The 22,324-nt window shown below is 44.1% G+C and overlaps 1 protein-coding gene across 4 annotated transcripts in view; it reads left to right on the forward strand.

Annotated features, from left to right (window-relative positions):
- Nucleotides 1–22,324, forward strand: part of CLPB (caseinolytic mitochondrial matrix peptidase chaperone subunit B) — a 144,656-nt gene that overhangs the window by 90,467 nt on the left and 31,865 nt on the right. For all 4 annotated transcript variants that reach the window (XM_038568761.1, XM_038568759.1, XM_038568757.1 and 1 more), the window contains one exon: nucleotides 14,414–14,511. In XM_038568761.1, coding sequence (XP_038424689.1) covers nucleotides 14,414–14,511 — 98 coding nt within the window. The remainder of the gene's footprint in view (nucleotides 1–14,413; nucleotides 14,512–22,324) is intronic.

Raw genomic sequence — 22,324 nt, forward strand, 5'->3', positions numbered from 1 at the left:
TCTAGCCACAGTCTCAACAAGGACCTCATTTTAAATATGTGATTCTCTATTACCACATTCTGAAAAGTTTCTTTTCCGAAGTCCATCTTTCTGGTTTGTCATGTAGCCTCAACTGAAATAATCTTGGTGAAGTCCTTAGAATTAATTAGAGAAAAGTCCTCTTGAGGGAAATGGAATCATTAGCACCAGCTGGAAGCTCTGAGTCAAAAATGTTCCTCTTGGTATAGACTGCAAATCTATTCCCTGCCCTCTCCTTCCTCCTAATCTCCCCACTGCCCTTCCACTTTTATTTTTGGTGGCTGTTGCCTGGTGACTGGGGTTGGCCATAAAGGAAGGAGCATAAACTGAGAGAGTCCTTGTTGGCAGTGACTTCTGATTTAAAAAAAAAAAAAAAAAAAAGGCCACAATTTTATGAGGGAGATGAGCAATTCCTTCAGCCTTGATGGGTTGAAAAGCAGACGTCAGCAGATGAATGGTTCCTGAGCCCAGGACTGGAGCCTGTAGCATTTAATATCATAAAGATACTCACCCCCACACTCCTGATTCTCTCCCTACTGGGAAGTACAATTAGCAAAAATATTTCACTGGGTTCTGTTTTTGCAAGTGTTCTCAATGCCACCTGTAAAGAAGGCCTCCTGCCTTCCTGAAGGTGTATCTTCCCTGTGTATCTGAGTGTACAGTTGGCCCTTGAACAATGCAGTGGTTAAGGGCTCCATGCAAGTGCAAATCTGCTTGTAACTTTTGACTCTCCCAAAACTTAATTACTAATAGCCTGCTGTTGATCAGAAGAATGACCAATAACATAAACAGTTGATTAACACACATTTCGTATGTTATAGGTGTTATATACTGTATTACTGCAATAATGTAAGCTAGAGCAAAAATGTCATTTTAAAAATCATAAGGAGGAGAAAACACATTCATAGTACTACTGTACTTATCAAAATAAATCCATATGTAAGTGACCTGCACATTTCAAACCTGTGTTGTTCAAGGTCAGTTAAACTTCATTTCAGTAAGCCTGGCTCAGCCACCACTTTAATGTACTGATAGCTCTCATCCAAGCAGAAGGCTTTACTTAGCTTTGGGAATAAACATGTGAGTTGCAGCATAAGCCATCTCTTGATAACCCCTCTTCTCTGCTATGGACATTAGGCTGGGATTGGTCAGCAAAAGCTTAAACATCTGGTCAGGTCAGTCCTTTGGGGTAGTTGATGTTTTATGGACAACCCATCAAGATTGATTGGCCTTATAACTGAATTAGCCAGATGTGTGGGCATTGTGTGCCCTCTCCTCAGCCTCCCTTCATTGTTAGACAGAAGCAGACATGCGATTAGCATGTTTGAAGATGATGTGTTTTTAGTGCATGAACAAAAGCTGCTGCCTTCTGCAGAGACTGTGGCTCTGCCCCAGACGTCAGCAGTATAATTATGACTGCTAAATTCAGCCCAGACCCCAGGCTTGGCTGCTTTGGTCTCAGCTGTCATTTGTGGGAGGGGGTGGGGGGAATGCAGAAGCCCAGGGACCCAGGCTCTTATTATGTGCACTTTGAACTCTGCTTTATCCAGAGTCATTTCCTCCCATGACAGTTGCTCCCAGCTGCTTTCTGGGCACAGAGCCTGCTATCACCTCTGGGGGTAGTCTGTGCTGGTTTGTGGGTAGAGAGAAGTGAGGCTGGCCTCCTGAGAGCCCACAACTTCCAGGAAACTTGCCCAAAATGAAAATGAGCTGAAGATCCTCATACTTCCAGTGCCTGTGTCACATGCTACCCAGAAACATTATCTCTTCTCTAGAAAACCCCTACCTTAGGTTGCATTGAGCAGAAATCCTTGGCAGGAGCTTTTGCTTTTGCCCTTTTTCCCACCTAACTCTGTATATGAATTCTGTTTGAACATTTATATCCATGCAATTGTAACACTTCTTTTCTAACCAGACTGGCCTACGTATTTGCCTTACAACAAGCCAGGCATTTTCATATCTCCAGTAGCTCTGCTGATGCTTAATATTCTGTAGACATCTCATATTCAATGTATCCAAACCCAACCCCCCTCAGACTCTTCCATAGTCCCTCTTTGGTGACGGGCAGCATCAACTACTGGTCACCAAACAACAAAGTAGTATAAGTAAATCTGATGACTTTTTTTACACTTCCCAACAAGCCCTGTCTGTCTGAGAATTTTCTCTCAAGTCCATCTTCTCTCCTCTGTCCTCACTACCCTAGTTTAGACTTTATCACTCTCACTTGGCCTACCATAAGAGTCTTCTTGTTGGTCTCCCTACCTCCAGGTTCCTCTTCAAACCAGCCTCTACCCTGCAAACCCTAGCATTCCTCTGTTTGAAAACCTTCAGCAATTCCCCATGCCTGGAAGATAACCCCAGATGTTTAACCTGCCTACAAGTCTTCCTGCAGTGCCCCATGAATCTTTTGCCACCCTATCTCCAAGAGGCCTGGGGATGATGGTTTGCTTCGGGATTGGGGCCAGAGCTTGGTCGGCCTTCCAGGGTCCCCTGCAGCCAGGCTGGTCTGGGGAGACAGGAACTATTACTACCACAGGCCCATTCAAGTTCTACCTCCGTAGCCTAGAATCTTTGCTGCCTCCAAACCTTTACACATCTATTTTCTTTGCCTGGGATGCCCTTTCCCTGCTTCTCTACCTATAGACTCCTATTTAGTCTTTAAGAACCAACTCTATCTCTCTTCTGTATAACTTTCCCTGGCTTGCCCACATAAAGTATATCACTTCTCAGTCTATTCCCCCACAGCAATTTTAGGAGGCTATTTTATTGTTTCAAAGATTACAATCGAAGCTTTAAAAAACAGAGCTTCAACATGTATCTCTTCCTCATACACCCTCTACCCCCTGCCCCATTGTGCTGCCAGGAGCCCTGGCCAAATGTCTGACCTGTGGAAGGCCACCCCAGTCTCCCTTCTGTCTGCTAAAGAGATGGGGGTGGCTGGCTTCCTGTACAATACCCCATCTCTGCAATAGACCCCATCTCTGCAATAAATGATGGTGAGATGTATTGTAAGAAAGAATGCCTATTAATGGTAATTGTTGTAACAATAGCTAGCATTTATTGAGTTCTTTCTGTGTACTGAGTTCTGTACTAAGGCTTTTATCTCTTTTAATAATTAAAATGTGAATTTGATACTCTTATTAACTGTATCTTCCATATCTACAAACAAAGGCACTGTTAAGTAACTTGTACAAGTTCCACCGCTTACTAGTAAGTATAAGTAGCACAGCCATTGTGATATATCTCTGTGTATGCTCTCAGGAGCAGAATTACGAGTCTGTATGCCAGAGCCTTTACAGGGTCTGGCATATGAAATAGGTATTCTGGAATGTTGGTTGATTGAATGAATGAATGAATGAATGAATCCATGTTATTCCCTTTGAACTTGCTTTCAGGCTTAAGAGGGTCTGGCTGAGCGTCTGTAGCTTATGCCAAGAAGTATGGATTTTGTCTCCTCTCCTAATACCCAGCTGTACACAGACATGTTCCCTCCCACTCAGTAACAAACTGCCTAGAACTCTTTCCTGGCTCATATTTACAAGAGAATGTGATAAATTCTGTATTGATCCCTCCTGTTCCACTGTAAATTTTGCAAAAGATGATTAAATAGAGCAATAGAGTCTGCAGGCATTGTGGCTCAATATGTTGTGGAGTGGCGTATCGACCTCCTCCATCCAAAGGCAGCCAGCGCCTATCCCTGCTGCCCCAGACCAGTAATTAAAATCCTGTGAGACTGGGATTTAAAATCCAATCATATCCCTGAATCAAGCCTTCTAGCCTCCCCATGTGACGAGTGCAATAAGGTAACGGCAGGAGCATGTTTATGTCTGTGCTGAAGCAGTCCCCATAGGGTGGGTAAGAAATGGAGAGTTGGGTAGCCCTGCTGGCTAAATCACTTCACCCTGACATCACAGCCACTTGTAAGACAATCTGTAGGTACATAAACAAGTCCCAGCCAAAGACCAGATCTCAGACTCTAAGAGAAAAATATCATGTACAAAAATTCATGAATTGTGTTTCACTGTACACTTCTGTTCCCACAGCCAGTAGTTGGTTTAAGCAAGTGATTTGGCTTGATTAAGCTATGGCCTTTAGTAATCAAATCTGTGTTTGAATTTCCACAGGATCTCTTTGGTTTAATCTAAGCTAAAGCCAGCCTACCCTGTGCTGAGGCCTGTAATCAAGGCACAAGATACTCTTGAAATAAACTTAGCTGTCTTCTCCTAGTAGGACTAGGAGCTCTGTAGAAGCTGAGACAGTGTCGTCTTATTCACCTTTGTATGCCTAACACCTAGCTTGATGCCAGACACATAAAAGGTTCTCAGAAAGTATCTCTGAATGAATAAACACAAATTAACAATTAGTCTTAAAAGAAACCTCTGAAAGGTGAGGCATAGGTAGTAGACCTACCAAATGGTCATCCACTCAGTGTTTAAACACTTCCAGGGCTGGAGAACTCATTTGTTCCTGAGACTGCTCAGAATCTATCTTTGGGTGCTGGTTAGAAATTTCCCTTATTCAACAAAAATCTTCCAAGGGTCTTAATTTTACCATGGGGTTTATGTAGAATGAATCTAATCCCTGTTCTACTGCTGGCCCTTCCAGTACCTAAAGATGCACATATGTTCTTCTGAACTATCTTTTCTCTAGCCTGAGCCTCCCGTTCTTTAACTCATTATGCTCATGTGGCTTCCCAACCCTTTCCTATTTTTTTTTGTTTATTTATTTTTTTTAGTAATCTCTACACCTGATGTGAGGCTTGAACTCACAACCTAGAGGTCAAGAGTCACGTGTTGAGCCAGCTAGGCGCCCAACTCTTTCCTATTTTGATCACACTCCCCAGAACCATCTCTACTTTGTCTTTGAAAACCCGTGACTTCCCATTTATCTCCATTACTTTTTTTTAAAGATTTTATTTATTTATTTATTCATGAGAGAGACAGAGAGAGAGAGGCAGAGACACAGAGGGAAAAGTAGGTTCCATACAGGGAACCCGATGTGGCACTTGATCCTGGGTCTCCAGGATCACACCCTGGGCTGAAGGCGGCTCTAAACCGCTAAACCGCTGAGCCACCCAGGCTGCCCCTATCTCCATTACTTTTCATCTCATTGTTTCAGCTCTTTTCCCTGGGTGTATCTGGCTCTTCCCACCCTAATCTGATGCCTGCAGATTTTATAAACAGACCATCCCTAAGATATCTGTGTTGAGGATAAACATACTAAACAAGACCAAGCCTATTTGCTGCCGCTCAGAACTTCCTTCCAGGTCACCTATGATCTATTAGTCATGCCATTCCCCTTGGATCTGGTTAGTCCACCACTCACCAGTAACCTTCCATGCTATACTAGCACCCAGCCACAATTCTCCATCATGTCCTTAGGTTGTCCTGAGATATCCCTCAAATGTCTGGTGAAGTCCACATTTGCCCTGACTGTACTTGATTGAGCAAACAGATAATCCTGATGAAGAAAGGAAATGAGGTTAGTCTGGCATGACTTGGTTTCTGCGACCCTATCCTCATTGACTGGCAATCATTACCACTTCCGTTTTTAGGCATTCACAGGGCATCCCTTTAGTAATACATCTGATTCTGGAGACGAGATATAATGTGTGTGAAAAGTGTGTGATCAGTTAAGTGCTCTAGGGGATCAAAGGGAAAAGTGGTCCACATAGGCTAGAGTGGTCTGGGAAAGTTTCTGGGCAGGGGAAATGGAGCTGGGCTTTGCAGAATAGAGGGTCTAAGTGGTGGGAAAAGGGGGGTTTGCTACCAAAGAGAATAGTGACAGCTCCATGTGTTCCAGTTCTTTCTGGTTAGTTGAAATTGAAAGCTTAGGGGTAGGTTCCAAGACTGACAGGTGGAAAGAGCCTTGGACTGGAAGGTCCGGGTCTAACTCTCAGTCTCCCACTCACAATCTCCATGACCATCTTGGGCTCCAACCTTCCCTTCCCCAGGCTTCTCCAGTCTTTTTTCCCCTTAGTGCTTTCTCAGTGCAACATCTCTGCTCTTCTACTGCTGCTTCTTCTATGCTGTGGTTTCCCATTTACCGCAGCTACACCCTTGTAGTGGGGGAAAGGGAGTCATCATCCTCATCTCCTTATCTGCCTCCACCACACTGCATCATTACTTTTTGTCTCCCTGTCTGTCTCCCATCAGTCTGGATTCTGCCCAAAGGCAAGAACTGATCTGATTCTACTGTGTCCCCAGCATCAGTGCTCAGTAGGTTTTAATGGAATGGCTGGATCCAGTCATGAGGCAGTAAGTCTCTGTTCCCTGAACTCTAGATATCTCCCTCACTAAAGGCAAAGGATCCCAACCAACTGTGTCCATTGAGGAGTTAGGACTTGTAGATGACCTTCTAGGATGTCATTTATCATTTAATGTGGGTTACTACTCCTCTGGTCCTCATATGGGAAAGCCCTAAATGAGAGGAAAAGGAACCCCATTTTATACCCTTTCTACAAAGCGCTGTCTGTCTGAAACCTACCTGTAAACCCCCCCCCCCCCCCCCCCCATATTTTGGTTTGGGAGCATCTCAGCACACTAGAAGGAAAGAAGAGAGATTTTTTTTTCCTGTTTTTAGTCATCAGAACTTTGGAGGGTAGCACTATGTGGTGGAAAACCAGACCTGGCTTCTTTAAAAAACAATAACAAAAAAACTGATTATGTAAAATTGGAAACACATACAAAAGAGAAAATCACATAATAAATCTCTGCTTTAAATTCCAGCTCTACTCTTTGTCTGCTGGGTGACCTTGGGCAAATTATTTCAACTCTCTGAGCCTGTTTTCTCTGAGTCTTTGTATGATGAATAATTCAGACACTGTGTACAAAGGCTTATACCCAAAAAATGTTAGCTTATCTCTTTTCATCCTGCTCTTCTGCCAGACTCTGTTAAATCATCTGGAAAATGGGAAACGATACCTTTTCTGCTTTCTTCAAATTGTTGTTAAGAATTAAATACATGAAAAAAAAAAAAAAAAGAATGAAATACATGGGGACACCTGGGTGGCTCAGCAGTTGGACACCTGCCTTCGGCTCAGGTGATGATCCTGGGATCTCGGATCAAGTTCCACATCAGGCTCCCTGCAAGGAGCCTGCTTCTCCCTCTGCCTGTGTCTCTACCTCTCTCTCTCAGTCTGTGTCTCTCATGAATAAATAAATAAATCTTTAAAATGAAATACATGGAGGGATACCTTGGTGGCTCAGTGGTTGAACTTCTGCCTTCAGCTCAGGTTGTGATCCTGGGGTCCTGGGATTGAGTTCCACATCAGGCTCCCTGTAGGGAGCCTGCTTCTCCTGCCTGTGTGTGTGTGTGTGTGTGTGTGGCTGAATGTTAAAAAAAAAAAAAAAAAAAAAACCTGAAATACATGGAAGGAGTCAGCACAGGGTATGGCATGTAGTGAGTGCTGAGTAAAGGTTGTTGGTTACCAGGGTGGCATATCTAGAGGTGCGCAGGTATGTGTGTGTACATATCTTGAGAATGCTCAGTGGTTTATGGAAATGGCTCAGGACAAGATGTCGTAACTGGGGCTCTTCCTGGTTCCACTCAGCCTCCTACAGCATACTGGACAGGTCTCTTATCTCTCACCTTCAGTCTCAGGGAATAGAGGAGAACTGGTTTGTCTGTGACCTGAGGAGCTACATACATACTAGCTGTGATGACTAAACAGGGATGGGGCCCCCAGGAAAGGGAGGGTGTTGGGAAGACAACAGAAGCCCATGGACAGATGAAGAGCATTGAGAGCAAGAGGGTGGTAAAGGCTTCCCAGAGGGAGGGACCTTAAAGGAAGGGTAGGATCTAGATGGTCAGGGAGACAAGGAATGGGGTTTCAGAGGTGAAGAGTGGCCCAAACAACAGTGTGAAGACAGGGAAGGTGTGTAGCTTCTCTCATGTGATCATTCTGTATTTCTAGGAATGCTTCCTTGGTAGGGAACTCTCAAAACCAGAAAGAATAGATTGCTGTACACTGACAGACATCTCTGATTATGGGGAAAATATTCCTTCTATTCAACAAAAAACTTCTAATTGGAGATAGTAAACAGACTGTTAAAATAGTGAAATAGATGAAGGTGGTAAAGGAGCTATCAGTAAAAATAGAAGGAAGAGTGAATATGGACATTATTACAGAAAACATTGTATGGTCTTTTTTTTCCCCCATTTTCAAGCTTTTAATTTTACTCAGTCCAGACAAAACCTCTAGAGGTTGGCAAGGACAGCAATCAGTTACCACCAGAGAAGTGAAGCAGGTGTCCTGGATCACACTACCAGGGAATGGTAACTCCCACTCCTGCAAGCTCCCCCACCCAGTGCTCTTTTTTCTTTTTTCTTTTTTCTTTTTTCTTTTTTTTAAGATTTTATTTATTTATTCATGAGAGAGAGACAGAGACAGAGACATAGGCAGATGGAGAAGCAGGCTTCCTGCAGTGAGCCCAATGTGGGACTTGATCCCAGGACCCCAGGATCACAACCTGAGCCAAAGGCAGACACTCAACCATTGAGCCACCCAGGTGTCCCCTCAGTGTTCTTTTAGAGGGCTGGGAGCCACCTACATGTAGGGGAAGGGATGAGTCATGGAAAGTCAGTGGTGGTAGACCTAGATCACTAGAAGGCTAGTATAGCTAAAAGAACTGCAAGGGGCAGTGGGGAGTATATGAGCATGTCAATATTATTGATAATACAGCTTAACACATTTGTATAGGGCAGTTACTGTTGTGTTTTTTAAAGCCCTCTTAAACTAGCATTATCTTCTTTGATATTCACAGAGGTAAGTAGAGGGCCAGATTGGGTAGTGAGAAGGGAAGAGGGAGTAACAGGCCTCCCCTTCCACCCTAATTTCAGCCCTCTCCCAGGGAAGGGCAAGTGAGCCAGTCTATCCAACCACTTCCTCCCCACTTCCTGCCCAGAGCCAAGAGGGTGTTGGGGCCTAACTTGATCTAATTTTTCAGAGAGGTGTCTGGGACCAGAAAAGAGACTAGGAGCTTTGGCCTACAGGACCAGGGACATGATCACACACTTGCTGTCAGAGGGCTCTTCTGAAGCAGGAAGAGCAGCCATGTTTTGTGTGGCCTCAGAAGACAGTCCCCAGAAAGAAGTCCGTTCATTTGATATATATTATTGAAACCTGTTCTCTGCCAGGCCCTGTGCTGGGTAGCAAGGATATAGCAGTGAATTAGACATGGTCCCCGACTTCTAAGAGAGCTCTCAGTCTTGGATGCAGACAGACAGTTTTCATGTGGGATGATCAGAAAGGTAGGAGCAGAAGGGCCTGTGGGTGCACAAACGATGGTACCAAACCTGGGACGGGAGAGAAACCTTCTTGGAGAAGCTTGGACTAGGTCTTTGACGATGAACAAGTGTTTGCAGGAAGACCAGGGTGGGAGTGGGGTTGGGGGGAGAGGCTGGACCTCATATGAAACCAAGTTCTACCCTCGGTTTAGTGGGGTGGGGGTGGGGGAACCTCTTGGAGAGCCATGAGCTTAGGGCTAGGTTCTGGGCACATTCAGAGGGACAAGGGTGACCACCTGTTTTTGATGTAGTAGAGGGGAGTCTCTTCTTAGGGAATTGGAAGAGCTCACCATTAAGGTGTTTTTCCACTCAGAAAATCTATGACTGTGTCAAACCAAAGGCAGGCACTATGCCAGAGAAGAGCAGTGGGTTCCCTAGGTCCTAGCGGACCAGCCTCCTGTCCTACCAACACCACTTCCACTGCTTTAGATGATGAGACCCACGCCAGCCACTGGTACCAGCCAGAACCAGCCCATAGCACGCCCCCCCCCCACACACACACACCTTACTTTCCTGACCCAAGCCCTATTGACAGATCCCCCAGAATCTGAAGGAATTCAAGACAAATGGTTAAGAGGATGGAGTTAATAAAATTTGAAAAATTGAGGCCTGTCACTCCACTAAACTTTTTTCAATACCACTGACAGAAACATATTTCCCCAATGAGTGACCTTCCACAGCTGTAGCGGGCAGGCACAGCCGCAGCAGTGCTGCCAGGAAGCCAGTCTGCTATTTATCAAATATTATAAGCTGGGACACACTAATCTGGAGCATGGAGAGGAGAGGAGGGGTCCTGCACTATACTGCCTGGGGTGCTCCAGGTGTTGGCCCCAGCCCCAGACAGCCAGTGGGAGGTGACGGATGGCCTGCGATTAGCACTCCCCACCTCCATTCGGCCCTGTCACTTGCTCCCAGAGGCCTGACCCTCTAGACCAGCTGCTCGGCCCGGAGGGGCCCAGAGGGGCCCTGGGTGGGAGACAAGGGGAGGTCAGGCCAGGGCACGGGCCATCCTGATGCCCCTGGAGAGGGCAGGGGGGTGAGACCCAGTGTGGTTATTTATTGGAGTATAATGGTTTGTGGCCGTTGGTCGTGGAGGTGAAATCGATCAGTTGTAGAAGTCAGGTTCTATCAATTATTACAGCAATTAGTCAAGTCAGCATCAGAGCAAGGGTGTGTGTTGGGGGGGGGGCTGGAGGACTGATATTAGATGGACATTTCCCATGGTGCCCCCACCTCAGCCTTCCTAAAGTGAGAGCAGAAGTGCTGCCCCGAGGCTCCAGAACCTTGGGGAAACCAGCTGGCTTCCCCCCTCAGGAGTGGCTGGGGTGGGGACTGACTAAGAGCTTCCTGAGCTAGAGATGGGCCGGGACACCGCTAAAAAGCATCCCTATGCTGGCTGGCACAGGTGCACAGATGTCTTACCTGTCCCCATCCCATCCTTTATGAGAAGTGACACGACTCCTACTAGAAATTACTCAGTGGCCAATGTTTATGGCACACATTTTTCATTCTGTAAGCAAATATAGATCACTGACAGCACTTGTTTGACGCAGCTAATCTCACCCTTGGTTCTTTCTCCCACTGTCTTCCTCTCTGACCTTCCCTCCTCTCTGCCTTCCCCTTCTCTTCCATTTCTCTTTTCCTTGTTGCTCCTCTTTACCTTCTATAGATCTCTCCTTATAGATCCACCTTTTATTCCAATTCATATCTAGCAACAGAGTTCGTTCCCCTTGAGGCTGCCTAAGAAAGGCCTTTGCACTGCTGAACTGTAGCTCTTTTTCAACCCTAGCCACTATCTAGGAACTTGGGGGGAGGGGAGGGTGCCATCTGCCACTGGCCGCAGCCCTTGTAAGCCCCTCACTGTTGAGCACCAACAGTGAGGGCTGGTAAGGCCAGACCAGTGAACAAGCCCCTTAGCACTCCGCTCCTTCCTGCACCCCACAGTACTGTCTGTTCCTCCTTCCGCACAGTGACACATTTGGCCTGAGTTGTAGTTGTTTGATCAACTCATCCCCATTAGCTTCTGGAAAGCTGGAATTGTGCCTTGACACCAACCCTAGGTAATACCGGATCTTAAAGACAGGAAGTGGAGTCTGCACAAAACATCGTCATAGGGGTGTGAGGAAAACCTGAAAAAATGGTTATAAAACCATTTTTATAACCTGAGTTTTATTTTTATAAAACTCAAAGCAAAGAGTAGCCAAGGTATCAGTTGCTACAGAGTGGTCAAGAAATAAAAATAGAAGACTATTCCTTGGCTTTGCCAGTCTCCCATCATCCTGCATACAGAGCCCTGCAGATACAAAACATCCAGTCACTGCCAATAGAATTGAAAAAATGAGGTTGCAACGGAGCCCTTAAGGACTTGCCTACTAGTTAGGAAGAGCACAGACACCCTCCTTACCAGGGAGGTGGCACTTTATCCTGTAAGTGGTGAAAAGCCCGGGAAGGAAATTTCAGCAGGGGTATATCATGGCTGCCATGTGGAAGTGTGGAGAATTGGAGTTGAGAAAATCTAACGAAGGGTTTGACTCCTGGTCCAAGCAGATAATGAGCTTTGTGACCTTGGGCTAGTTATTTCATTTTCCTGGGCCCCAGTTTTCATGTCTGTAGCATGGGGATTTTAATTCCTACCTCTTAACAGTGGTTGCAAGGATTAAGTGATACAGTGTACATGAAGAACAGAGCACAGTGTCTGGCACATAGCCAGTGCTCAGTAAATACTAGCAGCCGCTTTTATCACCACTCCTAGATTTATAGCCAAGAGACTTGAAAACACATCTATGCAAAGACTTGTACACACACATTCATAGCAGCATTATTCACAGTAGCCAAAGGGAGAAATAACCCAAATGTCCATCCACTGAGGAATGGCTAAACAAAATGTGGCCTGTCCACAGAATGGAGCTTTATTCATCCATGAAAAGAACTGCTGCTTTCCTGCTTTCATGTGGCAGCATGAATGACACCTACTACAACATTGATGAACCTTGAGAACATGCTAAATGAAAGCAGACAGACAGGAAAGACCATACATTGTATGTTTCCATTTACATGAAATGTCAGGTATAGGCAATCTATAGGAACAGAAAGTAGACTAATGGTTGTTGGGGTTGGGGGGATAGGGGGTGTCTGTGATAATGGTTATGGGATTTCTTTTTGAGATTATGAAAATGATCTCAAATCAGTGGTGACAGTTGTACAACCCTGTAAGTATATTTAAAATCACTGAATTGGACACCTGGGTGGCTCAGTCAGTTGAGCATCTGCATCCTGGGACCAAGTGCCGCATTGGGCTCCCTGCTAAACCAGGACTCTGCTTCTCCCTCTGCCTCTCCCCACTGCTTATATGCACTTTCTCTCTCTCTCTCTCTCTCTCTCTCTCTCTCTCTCTCAAATAAATAAATAAAATCTTAAAAAAACAAAACCACTGAATAATACACTTTAAAATTTTTGAATTTTATGGTATGTGAATTATATATCAATAAAAAAAGAATATAAATATTTCAAATTCCTATTAGAAAATAGGATCATGTATAATTTTTCTCACTGATATTAAGTGTCCTTGGTCTGGATCATACTTCTTACTCTCTGTCCCACTCCCTCCTCCTCCCACACCTATTCCTCGGCAGCCCAGGCAGACAGCCACATTTAAATGCTTAATAAATCCTTACAATTGTTGATAAATTTATAGACCTTTAAGTAGCCAAGAGCTTCAGTAGGAATAGTTTTATATCATGGAACAAATGTTTCCACAGCCTAGGATTGAGAAATGCTGACTTTTATAGTCCAGCATCAAACAGTAGCCAGCCATCCACCTTGAGCCAGGCCCCATGCTGTGTGCATTTGCCTGCAAATTTAGTGTTCGCAGCCAGCCCACTATACTTTTATGGCAGGGACTGAGTCTTAACCCTTCTTTACTTCTAGACAGTACTTCTTTAGCAAGAAAGAAGGTCTAGGAATATTCTGTTTAATATGTAATTCTTGAGCATGAACTGTGTTCAAGGCACAGCTTTCTTATGTTTCAATCTCCCTGCTTTGAGAGAAGTGCCTTGGGGACCAGGCCGGACCTGATTCCTCTGTGTCTCAAGCCCTACAAATTCAAGGTTTGCCAAATTGAATGGACAGTTTTTGAAGAGGACAATGAGATGTTCAGACCTGGGCTTCGGGAAGGAGATTCTGACAATGTGGAGATCAGAGGAGCCTTTCCTCCATATCTGCCAAGACATTGCACCAAGTAGACACTTTATACAGGCTTGTGAGCTGCCAGAACTTAAAAAGAAGGTAGATGTATGGCCTGGCAAGCCCCTTCCTTTTATCATATTTCAAGTTCTTTGTTCTCAAATCACAGGTATTAATGATTGGAAGAAACACCTGCCCACATGCTCACACTTAACAACAGGTATCATTGGTAAGGGCATCAGACCTTGGGGCTGCCAAAGCCAGGCTCCTGGTGATGCTCACTCCCTTCCAGAGCACTCAGCTAACTCTGAAAGCAGGAAATACCAGAGATAAGAGAGCATTAAAGGAGAGACAGAGGACCAGAGAGCAGAAAAAAGGGGGCTGTTTTACTTTTTTTTTTTTTTGGATATTCTGTGTTTTAGAAAGGAACTCTTTTATGTGATTTTATAAATGAATATTCACCTCTATGCAAGTAAGCTTGATAATATAGGCATTTTAATAACTAATGCTTTGGTGGTAGGATATATTAATCTATGTATTCGGTATTTTATTTGGTATTTGTTAGCATGTTCAGCTGTGTGTATTTGTTATATGTGTGCATACTCGTGTCTGTATAACACACCTGTGTGTATATAACATAATTTTGTGTATGTAGTAGTGTGGGTAGTACGTATTTGCACATGTGTATGTGTAAGTGTAGGAACCCCAATACCCTGACCTCTGTGTCAGAAAGAACTAAGGACTGCCCTCTCAGAGTAGCTTAACATGTTTTTCACACCATTCTGCAATCTCTTAGGGTTTTGTTGCTCCCTCTTTCCATGGGAATGCCTTGCTCTGAAATCAGGGCCCAGGTCACTTCTGAGGGAAGGCTGAGGCCACATTGATGACCACTGATAGAGCCTTTGACTACTTCTCTTCCTGCCAGGAGCCAACCCCCTGCAGAGGAATGAAATGGGACACACACCCTTGGATTATGCCCGAGAAGGGGAGGTGATGAAGCTTCTGAGGACTTCTGAGGCAAAGGTAAGTCTCATAGAAAGGAGAAGGCCTATGGGTACTCCGTGCTGCATTTAATCTTTCACTCATCAAATTATGTCTGGCTCCACACCAAAGCCACTTCTCCTTAGGTGATTATTGTCTGTTTAAATACAAATCCAGCCCCCAGCCTCATCAAGAATAGGAAGCTGCCCCTATCATGACCAGGCAGAGGCCTGAGACACTTCTGACTTCTGAGGACTTGTCTTCAAATTCAGTTTTTGAGGTGGTGGGCCTTCTAGTTTCTTTTCATAGGTCCAGGGATAGACAAAATCTTTAGCCCAAGTAATGTTACCCTGGGCCTCACATATTCTGTAACCTTAGCAAGCAATCTTTTCCCATCATCACTCCTTCTAAAACCATTCCTTGATCCATCTCCTCCACACATACTCCAGAGAGCATGGTACAGCTTGAGCCAAAAAAATCTCCATCTTAATTTGATCTTCTCAACCAAACTTTTGAACTCCCTAAAAGCAAGCTACCTTCTGCTCTTCCCAGCTACTGAGCTATCACTCAGGAACTAGTTGGCAGAATCCAAGAACTAGAATCACAAATCTCAGAGCTACCAGGGACTTCAGCAATCATCAAGTACAATAGTGGGAAATCTTACCAAAGTCTGAACATCTAAGAAGAAAACAAAGCTATTGTGGTTGAAGGAGAGGTGGACCAGAGCTACACCCACCTGGCCTAGCCCTTCTCTCCTGGGCAGCCTCTGTGGAGGCTCTTCTGTGAGGCACATGTTTTAAATATCTGAAGCCTAAATCAGTGGACTCTTACCCTAAGAGATTGTAGAATGGTATGAAAAACATGTCAAGCTACTCTGAGAAGACAATCCTTAGTTCTCTTTGACACAGGGGTGAGGGTATCAGGGTTCCTGCACATAGATGTACACATGTGCAGATATGTACTACCCACACTACATAACACAAAGTTGTGTTATATACACACCGATGTGTTATACAGACATAAATACACACAGATACAACAAAAACACACAGCTGAACATGCCAACAAAAAGCCCAGGGATATGACATGGCTTGCCTTTGGTCCCAAAGTGCATTAGTGTCAAAACCGAAACTAATAGATTTGAATACAAGGTCACGTAGTAGGTTTGGTGTTAGGACTAGAACTGAAAGACTTGGTTTCTTTTGTTAAGATTTTTTTTTTTTTTAATTCATGAGCAACACAGAGAGAGAGAGGCAGAAACATAGGCAGAGAGAGAAGCACCTGATGTCCTCAGTCGCAGGACCCCAGGATCACAACATGAGCCAAAGGCAGACGCTCAACCACTGAGCCACCCAGGTGCCCCTGACTTAGTTTCTATTTTTGTTTGTTTGTTTTTCTTCATATGGTGAAAAAATTTAGATTTAGCCAGCTAGCCTCAGTTTAGATGATCCCTGTTTTGTTGGCAACATCCAAAGCATCAGACTCAGGAGCCAGTCGAACATATGCCTTCTTCTCTCCACTGGGCCTGATCAGGATGTTGACCTTGGCCACATCAGTGTCATAGAGCTTCTTCACAGCCTGTTTGATTTGGCACTTATTGGGCTTGACACCCACAATGAACACAAGTGTGTCGTTGTCTTCTATTTTCTTCATGGCTGACTCAGTAGTCAGGGGGAAGTTGATGATGGCATAATGGTCAAGCCTGTTTCTCCTGAGGATACTCTTTGGAGGATATTTGGGCTGCCTTTGGAGATACAATGTTGTGGGCTGTCAGAATGTAAGTGACATGCAGATCTTAAAGGCGTCCATGGATGCCTTTAAGCACCACTCTCTTGGCCTTAAAAGCCTTGGCTTTGGCTTTGGCTTTGGCTTTGGCTTTGGGAGGAGCAGGGGCTTCTTTCACCTTCAATGCCATCTACGTGAAAAGATGGAAGACTTAGTTTCTGATTCTCAGTCTTATGCTCTTTCCTTCATCATGGAGTCTCTTTTGGCACGTTGGCTGAAATCCTTTGAGATGATTCAGTGAGACAGGTCCCACCTAGTGGCAAATATTCTGTCTTGAAAAAGAGCACTTAGGTCACTGGACTGAGACAGACAAGACATGATTTGTGGTCCCAGCTCCACCACTCACTGACTGGGTGATGTAGGCCTAGCATTTCCCTTCACTGAAGCTCAGGTTACCTCTGTGAAATGAAGACATTGCACAATATGGTTTCTAAGGTTCCATTCAGTATATAATCATCTATGTTGTAACAACGCAGAATTTTGATGGTGTAAAATGGTAAAGATTTCCTTTTGGCCTCATGAAGCCTGTCCATCATGTGTCAGTGATAGAGCCTCTGTTCATTATAGGCCCTCAGAGACCAGACTGGCATTGCAGCCACCTTCTGGGATGTTGCAGGTTGCTGGCCAGAGGGAAAAGAATGCTCTGGAGGGTCTTGCATCTGTAGTTAAATGCTCATTCTAGAAGACCCTTTACTTCCAATCACACTGGACAGAACTAATCCTTGTTCACACCCAGTCACAAGAGGCCAAGAAGAATAATCTTGTCATGTGCCCAGAAGGGGGAGAACTAGAAATATCTGGCAACCAGCATTAACCATATACTTTGTTTCCCTGGGATCCTTAGTAACTGTCTTGCAGTGGTTTCCTCCAGAGAAGAGGGGGTAGAAAGGGAGATGGGATTTCACAGCACATCCTGAGTGCTTGGGACAGCAAGAGTGAAAGTTCCTAGAGAGCAAGCACTTCTCTCCTCTCTGTTCAGATTTTCCACCCCTAGGAGCAGCCCTAGAGGTCAAATCAGTTTCCTCAGATGTCTTAAGGAAATCCCTGAACATGTTTCACTAACCTCCAGGACTGCTCTCCTATCATTCCATGAGAGTACACCCTGGACTTGGCCAGGAGAACCCATGGTGTGTCAGGTGGTATGACATAAGGCAGACCTCTTAGTGCCAGCATACGTGGAGGGGTTAGGGCTGCTGAGGAACACTTAACAAAATTTTGCTGCCTAAGAAGTGGCTTAACGTTGGCCATGTTAGTACAAGGCTAGGGCCCGAGTGAATAAATGGTGGTTGCATCCCTCTATTCCAGTCAGACCCTTCTGGACCACAGAGGGCGGTTGCAGATATTATCATCAAAGTAGACACAGAGCTCTCAGAATCTGTGCAGAGTAGGGCAGCTAAAGGGGCAAGAGAAAATGTGCCATAGAAAAAGCCAAAGGCAGTAGGAACTTCTGGCCCAGAGAGGAGAGACCACACATAGGTACAGGAATGGCTGTGAGGGGGAGGAGATTCAGAGGCCAAGCTGGGACAGAGCCAGGCTTGGTGGTACCTGTAGGGAAGGGGCTCCCTAACAAAGCTGTCACATAGTATAAGGGGCTGCCTTTAGAGGCCGGTAGACCACTTAGAGACAGCCCGGGGTTCTGTCACCTTTCCATGGAGAAGATTATTTCTCTCTTGTCACCTCTCTGCACTTGATCCTTTCATCTGGTCTGGAATGTCCCAGCTGTGCATTAAGTATCTCCACCTGATTGCTCTGCTGTCCCGTCACCCCTCAGTTCTCCTTGGATATCTGTAGCATTGTCTTTCTCCCAGTTGCCCAGCATCTACTTGTCACCCACTCTTTCTGCTCTGCTTTTTTCCTCTAAGCTGAAAAACACAAAACAAAACTACCCCTTCAAACTCGTGAGGCAGAGTTTCATAGGAAGAACACTGCTTTAGATCTGGTCTGTCCTTCTTGACAGTAAGTAAGCAGCAGCTGCTGCTGAGTTCATGCCCTACATCTGTAACCTGACTCAGGCCTGGAGAGTGCTAAGGCTCCAGCCTGAGACCTCATCTCCTGGCTCTTTGTCTAGACATGGGTGACTGCAGCTCTGATCTTACCTTGCTCCCCTTCTATCTGTCCAGCATCCCCCTGCTACCCAGCTACCTTCACCTACCACCCTGTAGTCAAATATGGGCTCATTATGGAAAATGTATCAGTATAAAATTCCTGTGTCTCATTATAGAATATCTGGAAAGTAAACTGAAGAAATTTAAATAATTCAGTACATTTTATGAATAACATCTGTGTGCCATGGTCTAGGCTAGGTAAGAAGACAAGTGGATGAAACACTCAGGGAGCTTACTGTCTGATGAGGAGACAGGCAAGTGAAGCCTAACATCACTGAGTCATAGTCTCAAGGAAGCCCAGAAGCTCTGGAAATCCAGAGGTGACTTCAGATCCTGCCTGGGAAGATCAAGGCAGGCTCACTGGAGAACATGTCAATTGGGCTGCTGGAGTGACTGGGTGATGGGCACTGAGGGGGGCACTTGACGGCATGAGCACTGGGTGTTACACTATATGTTGGCAAATTGAACTCCAATAAATATACACACACACAAAAAAGAATCTCAAAAACATTCTTGCCCTACTATCTATACATAATCACTATTAATATTTTTATTTATTTATAATAATAGTAGGTGTCTTTTATTGAGTACATCTAGGTACTATGCCAGGTATCTGTTTTTTTCTAATCTTATAACAAATCCTTGAAGCAGCTCTTATTACCCCCATTTTACAGATGGAAAAACTGAAGCTGAAGGAAAGAAAGCAAATGACTTACAGAAAATCAAGTTGTTATAAGTAACTATTGGGATATGAATGAGAGGATTTCCTTCTATAATATAATATTTGTCTTTTCTGGAATTTATCTATCTATATATAGATGGCCTCTTTTTTTAACCCGATTGATTTCACACTGGCAGCCATTTTTTATTTTGACAACCCAAGAATTTATTAAAAATGTGACCTCTTAGAGATTGGAAGTGTGGATTCTCCAGCACAGACCCCCAATCCTATTAGATGCTGACCTGTCAGACATTTATATTTCCTAGTTCCATATTTGGAATCTGGATTTTTACTTTTTTTTTTTTTTTTTTTTTTTTTTTTTTAGTAATCTGTACACCCAGTGTTGGGCTTGAACTCATGACCCTGAGGTCAAGAGTCCCATGCTTTTCCAACTGAGCCAGCCAGGTGCCCCAGTTAATATTATTTCTTGATTGTTTTCCCATTTTCAAGTCATCCATAAGCCTAATTTTTAATTTCTTTTTTTAAAAACGATTTTGTTTATTCACAAGAGACACAGAGAGAAAGGCAGAGACACAGGCAGAGAGAGGAGAAGCAGGCTCCATGCATGGAGCCCAATGTGGGACTCGATCCCAGGACTCCAGGATCACGCCCTGAGCTGAAGGCAGACGCTCAACCACTGAGCCACCTAGACGTCCCCTAATTCTTAATTTCATCCTGCCTTTTAAAACTTGTTACTTGTCTAAAAATCTCTGTCACCTTAACTAGCCTAAATGATTTTCTCCTTACTGCCAGTTTGCTCAGTTTCTCAGTATTCTCTGTGCAGAAGGGTCTCTAGGTCCTTGGAAAGATTCAGAGGTAGGTGAAGCCCAGCCCCTGTCCTCTGAGTTGGCCATATAGAAGAGGAGGATGGGAGAGAAGCAGGCACTCTTAGCTCTGATAGCCACAAACTGATTTGTACATTAGGAGGGGTCTGCAGAGAGTTTGTGGGGCTCCAAGAAAGCATGGATCACCTTCAGACAGAGTGAGCAGGGCAGGCTTCATAGAGAAAGTAGCTTGTGATCTCAATTTGAAGGATTTCAATACATGGAGAGTTTAATACTTAAAGCTTAGACCATTTCATGTTTTAACTAAGAGATGAAGGAGAGAGGTAGAAATATATCTCTGTGCACATGATGGCAGATAAAACAAAAATATGGGGAGCTATTCCATGATGAATATTCCGCTGAGGGGGACGTGCTGGTGCCAGCCTGCATCTCTACTGCCGGAGCCTCATTCCACCGAGACTCACGAGGAATTTATTGCTCATTTTAATCACACCCAGAGAATGAATTGGCAGGAATATTAGGCAGATAGGCCTATCATATATATTTTATTTGCATATCCCAGTGACAGAATCACAAGCACATTTCCTATATCTATATTTTTTCATTTGCTTCAGGGGTAGCTGGGGATGCAATGCTCCCCTGGGCCTGCATTCTGGGCTGCAAGCCTGGGTGCTCCCATCAGAGCCGAGGAAAGCCCTCTAGGAGAGCAGGAGTGAGGTACACAGGAGGGTAAGAGGCTTCTCTTACTCCTGTCTTAGAACAAAGTGATACTCCTTCCCCATCTTGCCCAGCCTTCTCCCTGCTGCGTCTCATTTCAAGTGCCAACATGTTGCATGCCTAGCCCTGTGCTTGGCCCTACACCCTATATGGAGGACAGTACCATCTGACCTTCACTGCAGGTTTACTGTGGGCCAGACACAGAGCTTTATGGGGACAAACTTTTGCTTTCTCTTTTGTTTTTAACTTTATAAAAATTTATTGAAATGCACTTCATAAGGTACACATATCGTAAGTATATAGCTCACTGTATCTTCACAAACTAAACACATCTGATCAAGAAACAGACCATTACACTCAGAAACCCATTTTATACTTCCAGTCACTACTCATCCCCCAAAGGTAAGGATTATCCTGATTTATTTTAATTTTTATGTAATTTCAAAAATAGTGCAAAGAATTCTGTAAACCCTTCACCCACATTACCTTTTGTTAAGATTTTATCACATTTGCTTTACGATGTATGTAAATATTGTATATAGAGAGATACACAATTTTTTCTGAACTATTTAAGAATAACACACATGATGCCCCTTTACCTACCCCTAAATAGTTGTGTTTTCTAAAAAAAACAAGGACTTTTTCTTACCTCAGTACAGTCCTCAAAAGCAGAGTATTAATATTGATATTAACTACTCTATAGATGTTACTCACATTTCACCAGTTGTCCCAATAATTATCTTTACAAGAAAAGAGAATTCTGGATCCCAAGTTGGATTTAGTTTCATGTCTCTTTAGTAGTCTCCTTTAGACTAGAATGGTTCCTCAGTTTTTCCTTGTCTTTCATGATCTTGACATTTAATGAATACAAACAGATTATTTTATAAAATGTCCCTCAATTTGGGCTTGTCTAATGTTTCCTTATGATCACATTCAGGTTATGCATTTCTGGCAAGAACAACTTCTGGTGTTTATTTTCAGTAAAATCATTAAGTAGCCCTATGCTAATAGCCCCCGTGTAGGAATAGGAGATTTGTGTTTTAAATCTCATCTCCCTAAACAGACTTTGAACTCCCTGAGGCAGAGAACAGATCTTTTTCTTACCTCCAGGGTGGCAAGTGCAAGCTCTGGAGCCAGACTGCAAGGGTTAGCATTCTGTCTCTATTACTTGCTACCAGGGGAATCTTGTTTTAATTTACTTCATCTCTGTACAGTGGAGGAGGAGATATTCTGAACTTCTTAGGGCCATGAGGATTACAGCAGCTGGTCCCCAATCAGGTGAGACTTAGCAATCGATGCTAAAACTAGTGAGTAGGAGTTTGAGGAGTAACAGGATTATTTAAATAGGCTCAGATCTTCATCCCACAAGATACTTATTAATTACCAAGGGGAAAATTGTAATGGAGAAACCTGGTACAGAACACCTTAACCAAGTGATCAAAGTGAACATCACCAGTTACAGGATAATCAGCATCCTATGCCTTCTGATATGATGCAGAGAACACAACTCATCTTCTCACTTGAGCCAGTCCTTGCCCCTCTTAATCTTCTCTTACCAGTCTTTGGATCAGCCTAGCTATTTGCAGAGTGACATGACCTGATTTACATATTAAAACATCATTCTGGCTGCAAGGTGGATGGACTGGAAGAGAGGAGAATGGAGTCCAGGATGCTGACATAATTAATGGACACCAAGTATAATAGAACTGACACATACTGTTCCCTAACTTCCTCTCCTAGGA

This window comes from Canis lupus, chromosome 21, assembly GCF_011100685.1.
Source record: "Canis lupus familiaris isolate Mischka breed German Shepherd chromosome 21, alternate assembly UU_Cfam_GSD_1.0, whole genome shotgun sequence".
Lineage (NCBI taxonomy): Eukaryota > Metazoa > Chordata > Mammalia > Carnivora > Canidae > Canis > Canis lupus.